Source organism: Zerene cesonia, chromosome 7, assembly GCF_012273895.1.
Source record: "Zerene cesonia ecotype Mississippi chromosome 7, Zerene_cesonia_1.1, whole genome shotgun sequence".
NCBI lineage: Eukaryota > Metazoa > Arthropoda > Insecta > Lepidoptera > Pieridae > Zerene > Zerene cesonia.
In genome coordinates, this window is record NC_052108.1 from 8,221,437 (window position 1) to 8,240,956 (window position 19,520).

Sequence of the window (19,520 nt, forward strand, 5' to 3'; positions counted from 1 at the left end):
ATAAATTTTTTGTTTCCTCTTCCTCACCCAACCTAATCTATTCCTTCTTTCCTGTCGTTAATCCTTTCCTTATCCCTTTCCCCTTAAAAGCGGGCAGCACATTCGCACAGGCCTCTACCTCAGTGAATATTCATGACCGGTGGTGATCGCTTACCATCAGGCGAACCACCAGCTCAGTTGCCAGGTTATGACAAAAACAATGCTAGATTAAATATTTCATATCACATTTTACGAGTTGACGATGAAGACTACAAAGATATAGTGAAGAATCTATGCCACAAGACCTATTATGACGTAGGTAGACACGCAAGCAATGAACGGTAAGTCAACGCTGTACTGAAGACCGCACGCAACATATGTAATAATTATCACCACCTCTCAGAAATAAGCATATGCAATTTACTAAATATCAATGTTCTAAATAATTGAATTACTATTAAATTGCTAAATTATATAATAGACGTAGCGTTCACGTAACGTAGTAAATGCTTATGTAATAAACGTAGGGGTATCTTAATGATTTTCTGTATTATATCAAATTTATCGCATTATGTATACCACACACTATCAAATTAAAATATATTCTATAACATATCATGCATTTTTAATGTATTGGATCATATACTTTTAAGCGTTATAAAACACGATTTTAGCTCATGGAGTCCCCTTAAACTATTTACCTAGTATTTCAAAATATTTCCCACAAACGCTATCAAACTTTTAAAGTCTCTTTTAACAAATTAAATTTATAAGTTAGGTCTATCCCATCTGTTACCTGTAGGTAGGAGACGAGAGACTAAAATACATAGGATAAAAAGTAGTGAAACATCTTATTCTCATAGGAGTTTCTTTTGACTATGCAGGCGAAGTCATGTGCAGAAAGCTAGTATTTATGTAAAGAAAAAAAGTAACGAGATCGTATGATTTATAGTCATAACCAGTAAACTTTTCAGTTTCTTGGATCGAATGAAAAATATATTATGGAAGAAAGTATGGAACGGCTGTCGTGCGATAGCGATATATGTATAAGTAAAGACGCGGGTGGAAACTATACTATATATATATATACATTTTGTCTGTATCTTAATGTCGTTGTACCCTTCGCCATACTACTGATATACCAATCGTTATACTTAATATTAAGTAAAATCCATGTAAAATAAAATGCCCTTGAAAAATTCTCATGATATTATCCATAGAAACTCACAAGGGTTGATTCGCATTTGCCCAAACACAATATTTTCTAAAACAAGTTGGTAGTTTTTGCTGCTTGGTAGAAGTATTCATTTACTTTTCCAATGTCAGCAGCGCATATCACAGAAGCCACATAAAGTGTATCTATTGTTTTATATAAAACAACTCCGCTAATTTTGGCATATTCAGTTCATCAATCGACGTCACTGACCGACCACACATTGCGTCATTCATGCTATAGATATTTGGGATACGGGTCCCTAATCTATCTCTAAGGTCCATTGTACTTACGAGGGGTCCACACGGCGCATGCGTAGCACCCCTGTTAGCTGTCAGTCGCGTATGTCTCTAGTTATTAAATAGTTTTTCTCCCGAAAATATCTGTGTAAACATGTCCGAAAAAACTAAGATAGAAACGGCGGAAATGATGGTGCTCTTAGACAAGAAGGTATGTTATTGTTTCATTTTTTTTTTATTTGTATAATCTGTCCAAAATGACATCGAAAGGTTACGTTTGAAGGGCACGGGGTCGAATTTAATATATTATAATCGTGATAAGGTTTTGTGCAATAAGTAGACAAAAACTATGAATTAAAATAGTATTTTTATGTTGCGGAACTTACCTACCTAACATATTTGCTATATTTTTTAGTTATGTTAAGCCTTTTTTATATTATTTATAAAATTTGGCTATGTTTTGTTACATAATATTTTCACCACTTGAGAGAAAAAATATACTTTAACTTTATGAGAAAAATTACTGTTATATAGTAAAACTTAGTATTTTAAAATATTATTGTGCAAATCATATCGCAACATAAGAAAAATAAAAATATGTAAATATATTCAGAAAAGTTTGATCTAAATTCTGATAATTTAACCAAATACCAAAGTATTTTAACGTAAAAAACGATATTCGAACATACACTCATCGGTCGTTAATTTCTAAAATAAATATCAAGCGAATAATATTTAATCTTCGTTTGTTGACATTTTAATTTCACACCAAGATCGTCTTGTATTGTGAGGAAGCATTGACTAACAAAAAAGTATCCATTCTTTTTTAAATTTGTTATAAATAAGGAGTTTTTTTAAATATTGTCGGTATATTACGTATTCAGTAAAAACAATACTACAATCTACGATTAATTTAGGTTTCAAGTAGGAACTAGATTAGGGGTTGTTTTTTGACTAGGTATTAAAATTAAGAAGTATAAGATTTCTTTTGTGTTTTCTCTTGCCTTTTACATAAATAATAACAGTGGCATACTTTATTTTTATATAATATACGTTTTTACCCGTTCAACAATAAGTTTTAAATATTGCAGCAGTTGCGATTCTCACGCAAATGCATTAAAGGTTATTTCAGGATGTTTCATAGACTCTATTTGACTGTAGCTGTAACCATAGCAACGTACAAACTTAATATTTTATGCAACAATGAAGGTTTTTTTGTACAGAAAATTTTATTGGCTAGGACGTACATACGTGGGTACTTGTGCTTTACCGTCTATGATATTACAAATGAAAATCCTTCTCAATGTTTTCTACAAAATTCTGTATTGAATGACACATTTATCAAATAAAATTATTTATTTAAATATACATATTAATAACAAGACAAAAAGAAAAAGTGTACAATTTGTTGAGTAGCCTTATCACTCAAAAGTGATCAAAATTATTCACATAGTTAATTATATTTTATTCCTGTTACTATATTTTAGGGGCAAATATATAAATATAACGTCAATATATGAAAACGTGTCGCCAAGTCATAGTTAACGCACTATCAAACGTATCGGATTGATGTAAATTGATGAAAGTAAACAAAAACAATGACGAAACGTGTAAATCATTAAGTAATTAATGCGAAATTGAATCTTGTTCGTTTATAAATAAGTTCGCATATTATGAATTGGCAAACAATTCGAGCGTGCGTCATCCACCCCTACGTGTTTTCGGAAAATATTTGTTTATATGTGCCACCAAATACGTTGAAATAGGTCAGTAGGTTTTTATACAATAGGCTACAACATTCATCTATAAAGAATATTACAAGTGATGTTTGGTGAGATCAAAATTTTATGATTTATTTTAAACGGTATTTTGGCAAAGACTTATATTGTTTTGTAATTTACAGAAATTTTTCCCGAATTTGAAACTCAAGTAAATGTCTGAGACATGTACATTTGAAATTTAGCTTTGAAATTCTGTTAAAGGTTATAAGTAATATAATTCTAACTAGATATTAACACAGATTACTATCAAGGTCAATTTTTTTTCATTAATATAGGATAATCTTGATACATATAGATTCATCATTTCATATCATCATCCCAGGGGATCATATTGAGACTTAAATAATATTTTAAATCTCGTAACTTCAAAGATAAGCGTTTCTCGTAAATCCGGGTACATCAAAGTCAGTGAACCCGAAGTTTTGGCGTAAACAAACATTATAATCGACAATACCAATGAAAACTTACTGTACATAATTCTAAAATCAATTTCTAATTTATATGTGAAAATAGAAAAAAAAAACTGCTTCAAATAGGGTTGTCCTTTTCCTTAATGCTAAAATGTTTGTGACTTATAGAGATATTTAATATCTGTTATGACGTCTCTTCATTGAAGGTTGGCGCGTTTTAAAATCATATTCACAGGTAATAAACGCATGCCAATATGATCGAAATACCATAGAAGAAAAATGAATATAGAACAAAATAATATATACATCATTGAATCAGCAATGGATGTATCATGACTGTGTGACAAAAAGTTAATTAACAGTCTGTATACCTACCACATTTCCAAAATATACTTTTTGTGTCTAGATCAACAAAATATCCGAAAGATGATGCGAAATGTTTAACGTATATATTATGCTCTAATTATTTACATACAATTAGCGTGTTATTTTAAAAAATTAAAATAAATTCGTAATATAATTTTGGACAAAAAACGTTTATTCCTCTTATATACTAATAAATAAATAATTGGGATAAATGTGGATAGTATTTAACGTCGCATATAGTAACGATGACTCATTTATATCCACTCTATTATGTTTTAACTATTGAATATAGCACTTATATGGCATCTAACTCTTCCTCTAACACTTAAACTGTTTGTACTTTTAAAACTAAGCAATTGGATTACCTACTTTCATGTAAATACATTATATTATGTATGTTATGTAACAATTGTAGTTCATGAAAGTAGAAACCACGTTTTACGAACTTTTGACATGGCACTGAAATTAGAACATCAATTAGGTTTTAGTGTGTTTATAGGTCGGTCGTGTCATAGTTTTTTTATGTATCAGAATGGAGGATTGCTTTTCGTTGAATTTAAATTAACCGTATTTTATTATTATAAGTTTCAGACACCTTATATTAAGCTTTTTCCTTGACCCAGATAAATAATATTAAAACGAAATGTATAAAAATTAACAAAAACCTCTGATAGTGTAAATTACCCTACCATTTTATTCAAACATAAATGTTACAGTGAGCTTCTGTAACAAAAATTTTACTATAGCCAAGAGTGTAGGCTAGATAACAAAGTATATAGCTTTATATAGATATTTAGTTAGTGTTTCTTGTTATCTGTATGTCTAACAGTGCACTTGTGAGATATGCGGGGTCACATAACAAAGAGCTATTTTAAGATGATCACAGACAAGCCCTGAGAGATGGAGCCAAACGGTTATATCCTGTGTTTGATAACTGTTGACTTACACGGTTCCACCCACTTCTTGTTGTCTCAATTCTCGTACTGTGTTTGATTATGCCAAATTCCTAGTGATCATTGCAAAAGTAATGAGTGCTGGTCATTCGTGTAGTGTTGTTTATTTTTTAAAGATCTGCCTTCATGCTAATATTAAACGCGAAAGTGTGAACAAAATGTATGGATGTTTTTTAGTTTTTATTTGTACAGAAAATCAGCTGATAGGATCTGTTGGAACTTTGTTATGTAGATGGATTATAATATGGATTACACAGGCTGCTACCTTTTACGCACGTACTACGCATGTGAAGCCGCGGTCTCCAACTAGCATGATATGAAGTAGCAAAACCAGTACAGAAGATACAAATCCTCAAAGAAAGCAGATGGAAATTTTGTAACCATTGTTTTAATACTGAAATGCGACAGTAAGTCATTGCTTAAAGATATTAGGGAAACGAGAAACAGTGTATTTGCTTATAAAAATAATATTTAAGTACTTTGTTAAAAGCGGTTGTGGCTCAGTAGTGAGACTTCAAATTCGATAAGTCGGGGTTCGAGACCGAGCGAGCGTGCAGGAAACATAACATCACAAATGCTTAAAACGGTGAAGGAAAACATCGTGAGGAAACCGGCATGTTCAAGATCAAAAGTTCGACGACATGTGACATCTGACAACCCGCACTTGGCCAGCGTGGTGGATTATTACCTGAACCCTCATAGGAGGCCCCGATCCCAGCAGTGGGAACATATATGGGCTGATGATGATGATGATGATGACTTTGTTGTTGGACACAAAGCGATATATTCTGACATCTGTCAATCAACAATTGAATGAATTCTACTGAAGTATAACTTTTCTATCTTCTTCTACTGAAGTATACTAATAGAGTACTAGTTTGTTTGTGGTAAAACAAACATGGTGCTATTAAATTGATTTACCGATGTAAATAATTATTTAGTGCAAAACTATATGACGACTGTAGTTCAAAACCTTGCTTGCGTTTTCGAGGCCGGTTAAAAAGGTGAAAGGATAATAGGATGAGATGTTTCGACCTTGAGTTTGAAATTAACGTGATAACGCGTCTTCGGTAGTATTTTGCTTCCCTGCGAAAACTAATTAATTCAAAGATTTAGTTAAATAAACTTTTATAAAATAAGTAAGTTAAAGATTTTGTAACTGCTATACTTTTATATCTATATATCTGTATATATAAATATACGAAGTAATATAGTAATATTATTGGTTGCCTTCTTTATCATAATATTTTTTTTGTTTTTACTGTTGAGCTCTAATTATTTTAATATCCAATCGGGACCCCCAGTTGGCTGCTATATCATCGTTATTAATATACAAAAAAATAAAGTTGATTGTAAAATTAAATAACAATAATATAATTAACGTAAAATGTAGAGTTTTATTTTTTAACTGTCTGATCAACTATATAGATTACTAGACGCTTGTCCCGGCTCCGCCCGGATATCCAATATCCTATCACCAAAAGCTCATACCCTGTCTGTATATCAAATTTCATAAGAATCCGTTCAGTAGTTTCAGCGTGATTGACGGACAAACATCCAAACAAACAAACTTTATTTATAATTTTATATTTTATATTTATAATTTTAGTGTGATTATTTTATACGTAGAAATATTATTTCATTTCTAATAACGGAAACTAGACCAAATTCGTGTGCCTTAACAATGTAGAGCAATCAATGTATTACTAAAACTAACTATAAACCTCATTTAGTTGATTACAACGAAATATTTAGAAAAACGTTAATTGGATAACACATAATTCTAGTCGATTAAAGAGAAATTAAGTAAGCAAAAAAATCCTACATGCAGTAAAAATTCTAGATTTACTATAATTATAGATAATAAATACTAGTATATAGTCGTTGGTTCTGTCATCTTCTGCTTCACAACATAGTATAAAACAAAGTCGCTTTCGTCTTTCTCTATGTCCCTATGTATGCTAAAATATTTTGAACTACGCAACGGATTTTGATGGGGATTTTTTCGATAGATAGAGTGATTCAAGAGGAAGGTTTATATGTATGACAAAATTTATAAGACTACTCCGAAATTAACGCGTGCGAAGCCGCTAACAAAAGATAGTAATTATTAAATATAATATTAATGTAATATACCTACACGCCAATTTCCAAAAAATAGTATAATTAACTTATTTATACATACAATTATTGTAATTTCAAATAACAGAAGCGAAACAGCATACCTCTTGTTCAACGTCGGCTAAAACTTAAAACCAATTACATGGTTTATGTAAGCTGATTGGTCTGGTACCTATAGAACGTCTATAAAAGCGAGTGCAGCTTTTCCATAGACCGACTTTCATCATCAGATACAAGACCGCTTTTCCCGGCATGTACTGACGTGCGGTAAAATAATTTAACATTTTTTTTATTGTTGTAAAATTTTTGAGTATTGGCTTTAAATTCTTTGAAATAAAAATATTTTAATAGCGCTATTTATTCACGTCAGCGACTTGACTATGATGACTCGAAACCGCTCGCAGTTTTTTATTTAAATAAACTAGCTGCACGCCCCGGCTTCGCCCGGTTTGTCTTTTATAGTAATTTAAATAATTTAAACTATTCCTATCTATTAAGCTGGATCAAACTGCACATTGTGTGCAAATTTTGTTAAAATCGGTTCAGTGGTTTAGGAGTACATCGTGGACAAACAATGTAACAATTAATTTATATATATAAAGATTAAATTTTAAAAGTGAATAAAAATAGGGCTTTCAAAAAAAATTCTTTTATTAAAAAAAAAAATAATCTATAATGCAGTACCACAGATAACATAATACTATACTGCAGTACCATCATGAAATAACGATATTATGTTTATGACTATAATTTAAATAATAAATTGGCTCAATTAACTATAACATGTATGTGTTACCGTAAAAACCTGTTTTTCGTTAGAACGCGTTTTTCCCATTTACTCAAACTCAAATAGATTTGAACATTTTTCAACTAGATATAAGGAAAATAATATTTCTATTTACTTTTTCAACTAGCTGTCGTTTAGAAACACTTTTAAATAATCATATCACACCAAAAACATTCGAAAGCAGTTTCTACAGAGAAGAGTCGGTAAGAACATTTAACATTTGAAAAAATCATATAATTGCTACAATCTTCTATATATTTATTAATTATAGTAGGCTCTTCGAACTTATACTTTCGCGTGTAGATACTAAAATAAAGAAACCATCAATTAATTAAGAGAATTAAATTTACTGAGCATAATGCGATCAATATCCTACTAAGCCTACTATAATCTACACTAATATTATAAAGAGGAAAACTTTGTTTGTTTGGTTGTAATGAATAGGCTCAAAAACTACTGGACCGATTTTAAAAATTCTTTCACCATTCGAAAGCTACATTATCCACGAGTAACATAGACTATATATGTACCACGGGCGAAGCCGGGGCGAACAGCTAGTATTATTATAAATGCGAAAGTTTGTAAGGATGTGTGTGTGTGTTTGTTGCTCTTTCACGCAAAAAGAACTGAACCGATTGCAATGAAATTTGGTACGTAGATAGCTGGACAACTGGAATGACATATAGGCAACTTTTTATCCCGATATTCCTACGGGATACGGACTTACGCGGGTGAAACTACGGGGCGCAGCTAGTATATTATAAATGCGAAAGTTTGTAAGGATATGTGTGTGTTTGTTGCTCTTTCACACAAAGACTACTCAACCAATTAAGACTACTCTATGTGACATTATGTTGGAACCTAAATTAATCCACATTAGATGATGATATTTAAGTTGTACCTTTTTACAACTGTGTGCTGTGTGTAAAACGAAACACAGTATTTCGAATTAAACCCGTTTGATAGATTGTTCTGAAATTATCGTAATTACATAGCTTTAGTAGAGTGATAGCACGAAATAGCTCTCTGTGATTGGTGGAAAAAGTAAAAAAAAATCGTCACTTGTAAATGCTTACAAAAATTTTGGTTATAGGAGTATAGTACATTGGAGTTTAAGGGCATTTTCGCTGTTACGTAAGATTGGAATATATGCATTTGATAAGGACTCTTTTTCACACGATTTATGACTAAAATAGTATTTTTGAAAAAGCTTTTCTTGAAGATAGTACTAACCTATGCAGGTGAACGTTGCGACAACCGATAATCAACTGGTAACGTAAATTGTCTTTGCTGCATAGGTCAGAGTCGTTTTACTACGACACGACTGCGACACGATATTTACATGTAAAGTTGAAACCTGTTTCCTTCTATTACATTCTTATCTACGACGTAGGTGTAATTATATGTTTTTGATTAGAAAGATTATTTTCCTTATATCTAGAATAAATTTAAATGTTATCTTTTTAGAAATGAAGTCTTACAATTATTGTTAACCCTTGTAATTTTAAGTATTTTCTAATTTAAAGGTATGTATGCAGACATACATCTTTGTCTCTTTATAATAGTGAAATTCAAATGTTCTTTATATTATTATAATTATTTTAATGTTAACAAAATTAAAAAACCTTCTCGTATATTGTAAATAAATATGATACTGATTGCAAAAACAGTGATAAGACTGCCTGGTGCCTCGCCTGGATAGCATCCATGTTTTTGCATTAATATTCATTTGTCGGACACTTGGTTGCGAAAATGCTAAGTGTGTCTACATTAATTAGGATTGTTTTTAATCATCGAAGTGGAGAGTTGTATAAAAGTTTGACAGACCGACTTATAGTCAATATAGAAATAGCTCTTACCCGCGACTTTGCGTGCCTGTAATTCATTAATGTTTAATTATTTTCTTGGAAGATAAGAATACATTGGAAAGATTTACAAAATCGATTAATAGTAGCTGCGTCCCGCGGTATCACCCGCGTAAGGAATATCGGGATAAAAAGTTGCCTATATTTTAAAATGAAGAGCACAGTTTATAAAGAGTTTAATTTATTTTTTTATTTTAGTTAATAAGCTACAAGATGGACAATGGGGCAGTATTAATACTTTTTTTAATAATTATTGTAGATATTCGAGACGATGTTTGAGGATAACATTTCTTTGAATGGTTTTTAGTCGAATTATAAATGTACATAATTTGTTCTGATCCTACATATCTAATAATACACAAAACACGTTTTATAAAACGAAATAGTGTTGCTTTTATTATTATAAACATGTTATGGTATAGTTTGTCTGTTCTGTTTTCGATAAAATCACGTTAAATATTATTAAAATTTAAATTACATTTCAAAAATATTGTTACAATTAAAACACTGTTTATTATCTCTATCGAATACTATCGTTCCTCGAATTTACACGTTTTACATATATGCAGGAATACACATTCAACCGTGAAATAATTTTTGTTATCGCTCGATTGGACATCATACAATCGATACAGACAAACAAACTTTTTAGCTTTACAAAATTATGAGAACAGATTAATTTCGCGACTATTGCTTATAGTTTATACATGACAAATGTTTAAAAAGACAACCTTTACTTACCTACTGACTTTTCTTTATCTATACTAATATTATAAAGCTGAAGAGTTTGTTTGTTTATTTGAACGCACTAATCTCAGGAACTACTTTTCCGATTTGAAAAATTCTTTCAATGTTAGATTGCCCATTTATTTAAGAAAGCTATCGGCTATGTATGTGCCACGGGCTAAGAAGGGGCGAACGCTAGTATTGGATAAAAATAAATAGAATTTTGTAATGCGCTTGTAAACTAAACAAAACGGGGAGCAAACTATGATTAAAATCTCGTAATAAAAGACACAGAAATTATGTTGTATACTTACACCAAGGAATGCTGTCCATACGACCTTTTAAAAACTTAGGGATTTACCGGCACTATAATTTCCTCTGCTATTTGCCCAAGTTTTTCCTCTATCGTATTATACACGATACATTATATCAGGTTATTGACTGTCTAGTGAATTCAAGTATTCTATAAGATATGCAAAGGAGGGTAAGGAAAAATAACATATAGTGTAGTAATTTGAATAGCAGTGGTGGCTCAGTGGTGAGGACCTCGGACTTAAAAATCGATAAGTCGGGGTTCGAGACCAGGTGAGCGTGCAGGAAATAAATTGATTTTTAAATTGATCTGCGCATGTGAATAACATCACCACTGCTCGAAACGGTGAAGTAAAACATTGTGAGGAAACCGGCATGTCTGAAAATAAAAAAATCGACGACAGGAATTCGCAGGCTTGTGTACCAGCAGTGGGAACATATATGGGCTGATGATGATGTTACCAAATCCACAGTTAACTATACTACTAAAAACGAAGTGGGTTCTTCATTCAACTCTCTTTTTCGTTTTGAAATTCGATATCAGCGTAGATTTTCAACCGATTGACGTTTTTTTGATTGTTTTTGTGTTTGATAGGAAATTATTTATTGGTAATTTTGTATGTGACTAGCTTTCCGGCTAGCTTTGCCCGTTTGCTTATAGGAAATGCCCAATGCCGCGTAACAGATAGCTGTTAGGAGGTATTGGGAATGTGTAACTGTTAGGATATAGATCGCTCCGTTGCGACGTGAAAGCAAGACAACCAAAATAAGAAAAAAGTACAGAACATAGAACCTTTTTGCTTTTGGAAGCCGGTTAACGAATACACTTTTGTATTAGAAAATTAACAGTGTAAGGATAATTGAAAATAAAAAATTGAAAAAGTATGAATGCGCTGCTGCATTTTCGAGATTGGATTGAATTTACCACTAACCCAGCGTATAAGATACCTATATTTAATTACCTATATCCTCTTTATAAACTAGTACGTATTTACCAAACATAATTTGGCTAAGTGTTGGCTATATGCCGACAATAAACTAAGTAATCGTTTTTAAATTTTCAACTAAATCACATCACTGTACAATGTATATTTAACTAATGTTATGTAAATCCTTATATTACCTGTAAAAATAAAGATTTTAACTCACGACTTCAAGTGTATCTAAAATCCGATAACTACAAAGTAAATAATAACATAATGTTTTATACAAAAGTTTGAAACCCTTGAAAAACATACTAAATGCATTTTTAGTCACGTATATAAAATTTATGAGAGACTAGTGATCTGTCCACGTTTTACTTCTGCTAACCAGAATGCATATTATATTGTTATATGACCATAATGTATTGTATAATAGAGTCCATTTAACCGAGACCTAAACAGGCTATATAAATTTTTAGAGTTTGGTCTCGGCAAATTACAATTTCATACAAACAGCGATGTGATTTCTTAAATAGGTTGTTGTTATTATATAATCCTGTAGAGTACACTTGTATTCTGATTTTTTGATTTTGTTTTATATTTTTTCTACTTTAGCTATAGACCACGATATATTTATTGTACAATTTCGCATAAACGTGATAAGGGAACACGTTGCAATAAGATTCTGCGCGCAGATTGGAAAAAATTGAAAATAAACTACGAAAACGATTCCGGCTCAACGTGGCTCAACAATGTTCTTGTATTTATTTGGCTATACCCTCATTACAGCAGCCAGTATACGTCGGGCGGTGTTACAAACCGAGTGGGTTTCTGTCACCGGACACCTGTCATTTTTGCGCGGGAAAGTGCACAGATGAAAATTTTCATTTGACGTTTCGGAAAGAATGTGAAAAAAGTTTAAATAAATAATAGCGCACGTTCACGGTCTAATTGATTCGATTAACATAACTTCAAGGTTGTGCTTGTGTGATAATTTGTGTCTTTCAATAATATTTAAATTGAAAAATAAATAATGAGTAAAGTAAAAATGGCTTGGCAGCGAGAGGACGATAAGAGTTGTTATATTAATGAAGGATTTGTTTTGTCGGAGAAGAATGTTTGGATACCAGGAAAGGTGAGTTTTTTGATACGGTAACTTTTAAAATTAGTTCTGTGTTGAATAACATAGTTTTTGATTGAAATAAAACATTTATGTTAGGCTAACCTTGCTACAGATTACGGTTTTACGAAGCATGACGGAGTGTATTAATAAGCGATAACTACGAAACTCACAAATATTTCTGCAAAGTACACATTACGGTTTTGTAAAATAAAAAATAAAAAACACAAACATCCAAACATTATCAATATTTTTTTTTAACAATTTGAATTATATTTTATATTACAAAAAAACATTCAAAATACAAAGTAACACACCTAATTAATTAAAGAACATAAGTTTACCATTTTGCTTATCTAACTTTAGTCTAACTTTAGTTTTTAACATTTAATAAACATGTTATAACTAAACCCATTTACGATGGAGTTAAAATTTGAATATTCGCCTTAATAAGATATAGATACATAGCTAGCTGATTAAAGAACAAACCTAAACATACAAATAATTTCCAAAAAATATCAGAAATACTATTATAATATTTTTTTATTGTACCTGAGGTTGTCTAGAAGAATCGCTCTAAAACGATAAGCCCACCTATTTATTGTACTTAGTTTTAAGCTTCTACGTGTTTGTTTCTTTTTTTCTCTCTCTCTTTAAATAAGTGCAATAAAGATTAAATAAATAATACTCTAATCATCATTGCAATTACAAAAAAGGATTAATTAAAGCGGTTACGGAAAATATTTCGCACCTAATAAAATATAAACGACATTCGTAAAAGTGAGTATTTATTTACACCATTTTATGAAAGTCATAAAAAGGATTTGTGGACTCTTAGAGGACAACGAACTTTTATCCGAAGGAAATTCTAAGGTGTTTGTCCAAATAAATCGCAACATAAAAATCAATTGATTGCGTTATATTTAGTTGATATCCGTTAAAGAACTAAAAAAGAAGAGACAACAGATATTTACCGTCATATTTTAAATTTTTTATTGCTTTTCGGAGTATTTATTTATACTGTTGAAGAGAATCAACCCCACTTTAATATTGTCTGTGATGTTTGAAGTATGACTATAATTTATTGTTATTAATAACATATCTTCTACGATTGCTACGTATATATATTATTAATTATATAATTTATATATATTATTAATTGACAATTTGAATTAGAACTTATTTTGTTTGAAATATGGTGATATATGCGTTTATTATACAAAATTAGCATTTTGATTTTATATCTGTGAAAAAGTTTTCTATTTCGGCATATTAAAATGCATTATTATTATATTTGTCTCCTATTTCTAACCTACAAAACACAAAAATTATTTACTCTGTGCATTAAATATCACAAGGCGATATTTTATAGTTACCATATCTTTAATCTATGATATTTATTGTCGCATCTATTGTATCTTAAATCCCTGTTTCTTCTTCTCCACTAATATTATAAATGCGAAAGTAACAGTACTGTCTATTCGTCTGTCTGGCTATCTGTCGCTTCTTTATGCCTAAACCACTGGACACATTAGAATGAAATTAAGTAGAGATATAGCTTGAGACACACACACATACTATAGAGATACATACATAGTTCTTATCCTGAAAATCTCACGGGAACGGAAAATATGCGGGTAAAACTCCGGGATTGTCCAGCTTATCCTCAATCCAAAATCGCGAAGCCGCGCTGGTAAAACTATTATATTAATTTTTTTAGATGGTTATTTCACATTAAAAACATGACAGGATAATTTTTATTTCGTACATAAAACTAGTTAAATACTTATCCGGTATATACCTAACTTGCAGTTTTTCCTTAAAACAACTTACAATTAATGATATTCGATTTATATCAATTATAAAATCAGTATTGAAATATCATTCGTTTGTCGTATATCTTCAACAACAATAACCAATTAATAACATTAAGCAATCAATTATTACAACTTAGCTGATCACATTAACTCATTACCTATATTTTCCGTATTTCCTGAAACGTGTTTCTTAGATGACTTCCTTTGAGTTTTTAAAGAGCATTAACATTCGTTTACTTTCATTTTAATAAATATGGTGAAATAATCGATATAAAGGTAATTGCAATGAAATTTGGTACGTACATAGCTGGAAAACTGGAATAGCATATAAGCAACTTTTTATCCCGATATTCCTACGGGATACGGACTTACGCGGGTAAAACCGCGGGGCGCAGCTAGTATTGTAATAATTGTATGTTGTTTAATCACCCAGCATTATTTAACGATAATACAGTTCTATATAAAATTTCTTGTTACTTTTCACCTTGAATATAATTATATTACATTTTGACGAAATTCCGCGCAAAATTTATTGTTTCAGTTTTATCTTGTTTCGCATTAACCTAATTATAGAATACTGTATTATGATTTTCATAAAATACCCGGAAGCAAATAAATATTATGTAACATAACATTATGTTACATAAATATAAATTTATCATAATTAATAGCACAGGAGTTTTTTATGTGGGAGTCGATTGTGCCAGCCCACAGAAGACAAGCTTAACAGCAGCGTGCTTCATATTTGGCCAGTTAGCTGTTATGACGTAAAAAAAACATGAACAAAATATTAGAAAAGAGACATAATCGAAACGTTTGACAGAATCAGAACATGCGAAATCCCCAGGTCTATTTTGCCTGCGACTATGCGAGCAAAGCCGCGGGCGGAATGCTAATTATATATGTATATAGCATATTATAGCCGAAAGCGTTTACTTGTTTACTTAAATATTATTATAAATACACACAATGTAATACTAGTATATTTAAACATCATTAATCTATATAAACATTATACACGCATATACACGCATACAAAATAACGATATAGAGTCTTTATCGATATATTTCTAACCCCAGTTCCATGTAGGTTTACTATCAATTGCACTTCAAAAACTACACTTGCACCAAAACCGGGCCGTGACTATGTAAGGCACTAGAGAATTTATTGAAATCGTATATTTATACGCGTCTTTATACTTTATTGAAATATTATCTTCCACATGTTTAATCAATTTGTGAAATAATCGAAATTTCAGGACCTTGATGTAAGGTCTTACAATTCAAGTTCTTATAATTTAATGATTAAGGTGTTTTATCAATAACGACACATTCTATAAAATAAAATAAAAATGTTTTATCGATTTAAATATTCACATTACATAGGGAATGACAATGGTCCATTAGAAAAAATTTAAAATGTAAAATAACAGAAGTAGCTGTTAGAAACTTAAAAATAACATATCATTGAAACCTAGCATAAATAGATATTAAATAAATTATTTATTATCGAGTTGACAGATGTAAAAAAGATTATTTATATAAAGGTATCGTTTAATTCAATTGATCTCGCGCCACAATAGACGTCTGTCACGGCCGGATATCTTCTAGATAATCAATACATTACCTAATTCATTACCGACATTTATTTCATCGGAACTATTTAACTTCCTTGTTGCTCAAACGTTGTATACAGTCTCTATAATAATGGGACAAATTGTTTCAATTTTAGTTAAGTGTGAATCGTGGGTGAAGAATTGTGGGTAAGGCACACGTGAGTCTATCTTAGTTTTACTTGTTACCAATTTGCAACATTTTAATAGTTATAACGCTTTTTAGACTTCCTCATTAATATTATAGTTAACGAGCGGTAATAAAACTGAGACTAAATTGTATTTTATGCAGCACGCGGAACGATAATTTTAAATGGAATTTGTAAAATATCCTATTAATTAAAATAAGACTACTAAAACTGTCCGGAATTTCAAATTTACTACGCATTTTTACGAATACAACATAGAAAAATTCCTTTAACGTGCCTATAATACAAGTATATTGAAAATAAAGTGAAATCTTTATTTAATTAAGCATGAGATGGTTAAACGTTGCATGTCGTGATTAATAATTAATTTATTACTAGTAAAGAATTATAGCAGCAATTAATATAATGCAGTATTAGGCTTTTAAAGATAGTGTGAAAACTTAAGTAAAATAAACCTGCAATATTAAACCTTTTTAAACCAATCTAAAAGGTTGGAAGAATTAACTAATTAGTTTTTCGAATAATAAGCCGACATTATTCCTATCTCACAATAGCATGTTATGAGTTATGACCTACGACATTGATAAAGAGTGTTTATGTATTACTAGCTTCCCCACGCCCAGCTTCGCCCGGGTAGTATATCCGAATTGAAATAATATAAACTTTCCATCTTTTAAGTTGAATCAAACTGCAAATGGTGTGCAAATTTGATTAAAATCGGATGATTAGTTTAGGAGTCCATCGCGGACAAACAACGTGACAAGCAATTTATATATATTAAGATTGTTCAATTACGCCAGGGTATGTTTGCGGATCTTATGTTTTTTTTAGTGTTCGTGTGTATTTTTCTATGTAGCGTTATTCAACGTTCTATGTGTGAGTGTGGTACATTACAAAGAAGGAAATATATGAATTAGGTAAAATTGGAAAATTTTGGCGGCGAATCATTCTCATTTTTTTATTTTTTTTTAAACCCCTTGGATTAGCTGATATGAAAATCATGATTCAAAAGATGCAATTTTCAATATCAGTCAGGCTTTTTGTTTTAATTTTTATAAATAGGTGCATTGTTAATGATAATATTTCATGTTTAAAAATAAATATTTCTACGACTGCGTTAGTTGAAAACCATTGTTAATTTTAATCAAGAATTTAGTTCTGGTTGCCTTTGTTCATTATTCCTGCGAACAATGCATGAATTACTGTATATTAGACTATTCATAAACTTATTTTTCAACCGACTTTAAAAAAGAGAAGTTAATCAATTCGGCTGTATTCTTTTGTGTATGAGGTAAGCTCATATATTTTTACTGGATGAACCGATTTTTATGATTCTTTTCTATTTGAAAGATGCCTGGTATGGATGCCAAAAATGGGACTACCATTCGACACTCTGAAGGGAGTTTGGTTTTTTGGTAAAAATAATTTAAGAAGAACCACACATCCCTAATTACTTGATATTACTATATAGTAATTAATAGATTTTATGTAATTATTTTAGTTACCTGCATACGTTTTTATTTCATATTATAATTATAAATTACCTGTTTATTTCGTCGCCCATGAACATTCGCAGAGGCTATAAGCCTCTTTTTGTAAGAGTACTTAAACATTCTAAATATTTTTAAGAAGTTAAACCATTGACTATATATTTCATATACTTTGATTTCATTACACAATTATCGTATAATTAATTTACTTAATGGGCGTGTCCGAGTATTTCATAATTATTTATATATTTTTTACCACAGTAAAACCTAATGGTATTGTGGGTATACTTGGCTTTCTAAAAATGTATATAATCATAAAATGTACCGAAGGATTGTTCTTCATCGGATTTGAGATTATGGCAAATCTTTTCGATATAGTGTCCGTCTTCCATTCCATCCAGCATAGCATAACTTGAGAGTTATGGAATTGATAGTAAACTTATGTTAAACAAACAAGCACTATATTATAGCTATGTCAAGTTTCATACAAAAATAAAACACATATATTAATCATAAACACAATAACACTTATTTAAATTTAATGCATACAGTAAATCTTTTAACATTTATTAAATGACTCACAATTAATAAACAAATTAATGTCGTAAGTAAAAACGCTAACATCTGATTAAACTTAAAAACTATAGAAATTGTTTTTCCATTATGAATTATTTAACGTTTGTTTTGTAACATAAAACCTGATGTTTTAATGATTTTAAAAGTTTATGTGTGTTTTATTATACCTACTGAATAGCGCGTGTTGATAATAAAGCCACAGATAACATAACACTAAAAAGCTTGGAATTAGGATCGCATAGTCAGGTTATAAACAACTGATTTTACGCAGCTTTGCCCGTGTAACTTACCAAAGGAGTCGATTGGGATCGACCCTTATTCAATACCATTCATTAGAAATTTGCTCATTTAATGAAGATACATCATGCGTAGCTACTCTAATATATACAATCAAAATGAATAATATGTAAATCTGACACCTACTTGGTACAGTGATTAAGACGTCTGTGAAGCACCGAGGAGTCCTGGGTTTGTTTCCAGGAGAGGACTCACAAAAAAATATATCCGTCTGGTAGGACACACAGACTGATCTGTCCATAAAGAAAATCGATCAGTGAAACAGATGTATCATCTGCCCCATACCCCACTAGGGGACAGGAGGCTCCACTTTATAAGAAATTCTTTTATTAGTTTCCACGAGGATTCAAATCCAGAACCTCTCGGGTTCTATACTTACCTACGCGCTAACCTTTGCTCTTTAGAATTCATTTGTAAAATCCAAAAGAAGTCCTTAGATGCATGCTGTGATCATTCTGAATTTAATATGAATCATGAATATAAGCATGAATATTATCCAGAATTAAATATAAATGCTATATACCTAACTAATTAACATTAATTTGATGATATTAAAATTTATGGAGGGTTTTATATGTGTTTTTCTATTAACAATTTATCAGCTACGTATCCAACCGGATCTATACAATAAAAAACATGTTTTCACATTCTATTTTTTTTGTATTTCAACTGTTTTATTTCTTTAAATATAAAATTAATACTCTATTTAATTTTACTTATAATCGTTATTATAATACTATAAATGATCTGGGGAACATTCCGAGGCTGACCATATGTACGTTT

At 30.6% G+C, this 19,520-nt stretch overlaps 1 protein-coding gene across 2 annotated transcripts in view; it reads left to right on the forward strand.

Annotated features, from left to right (window-relative positions):
• The first annotated feature begins 1,494 nt into the window (after positions 1-1,494).
• Positions 1,495-19,520, forward strand: part of LOC119840722 (facilitated trehalose transporter Tret1-like) — a 45,957-nt gene continuing 27,931 nt past the window's right edge. Inside the window, exon 1 of one of the 2 annotated variants that reach the window (XM_038367439.1) lies at positions 1,495-1,642. In XM_038367439.1, the coding sequence (XP_038223367.1) occupies positions 1,586-1,642 (57 nt within the window). In that variant the 5' untranslated portion in view covers positions 1,495-1,585. Of the gene's footprint in view, positions 1,643-12,467; positions 12,811-19,520 lie in introns of those variants that run through there. The other variant, XM_038367435.1, reaches the window with a different exon arrangement.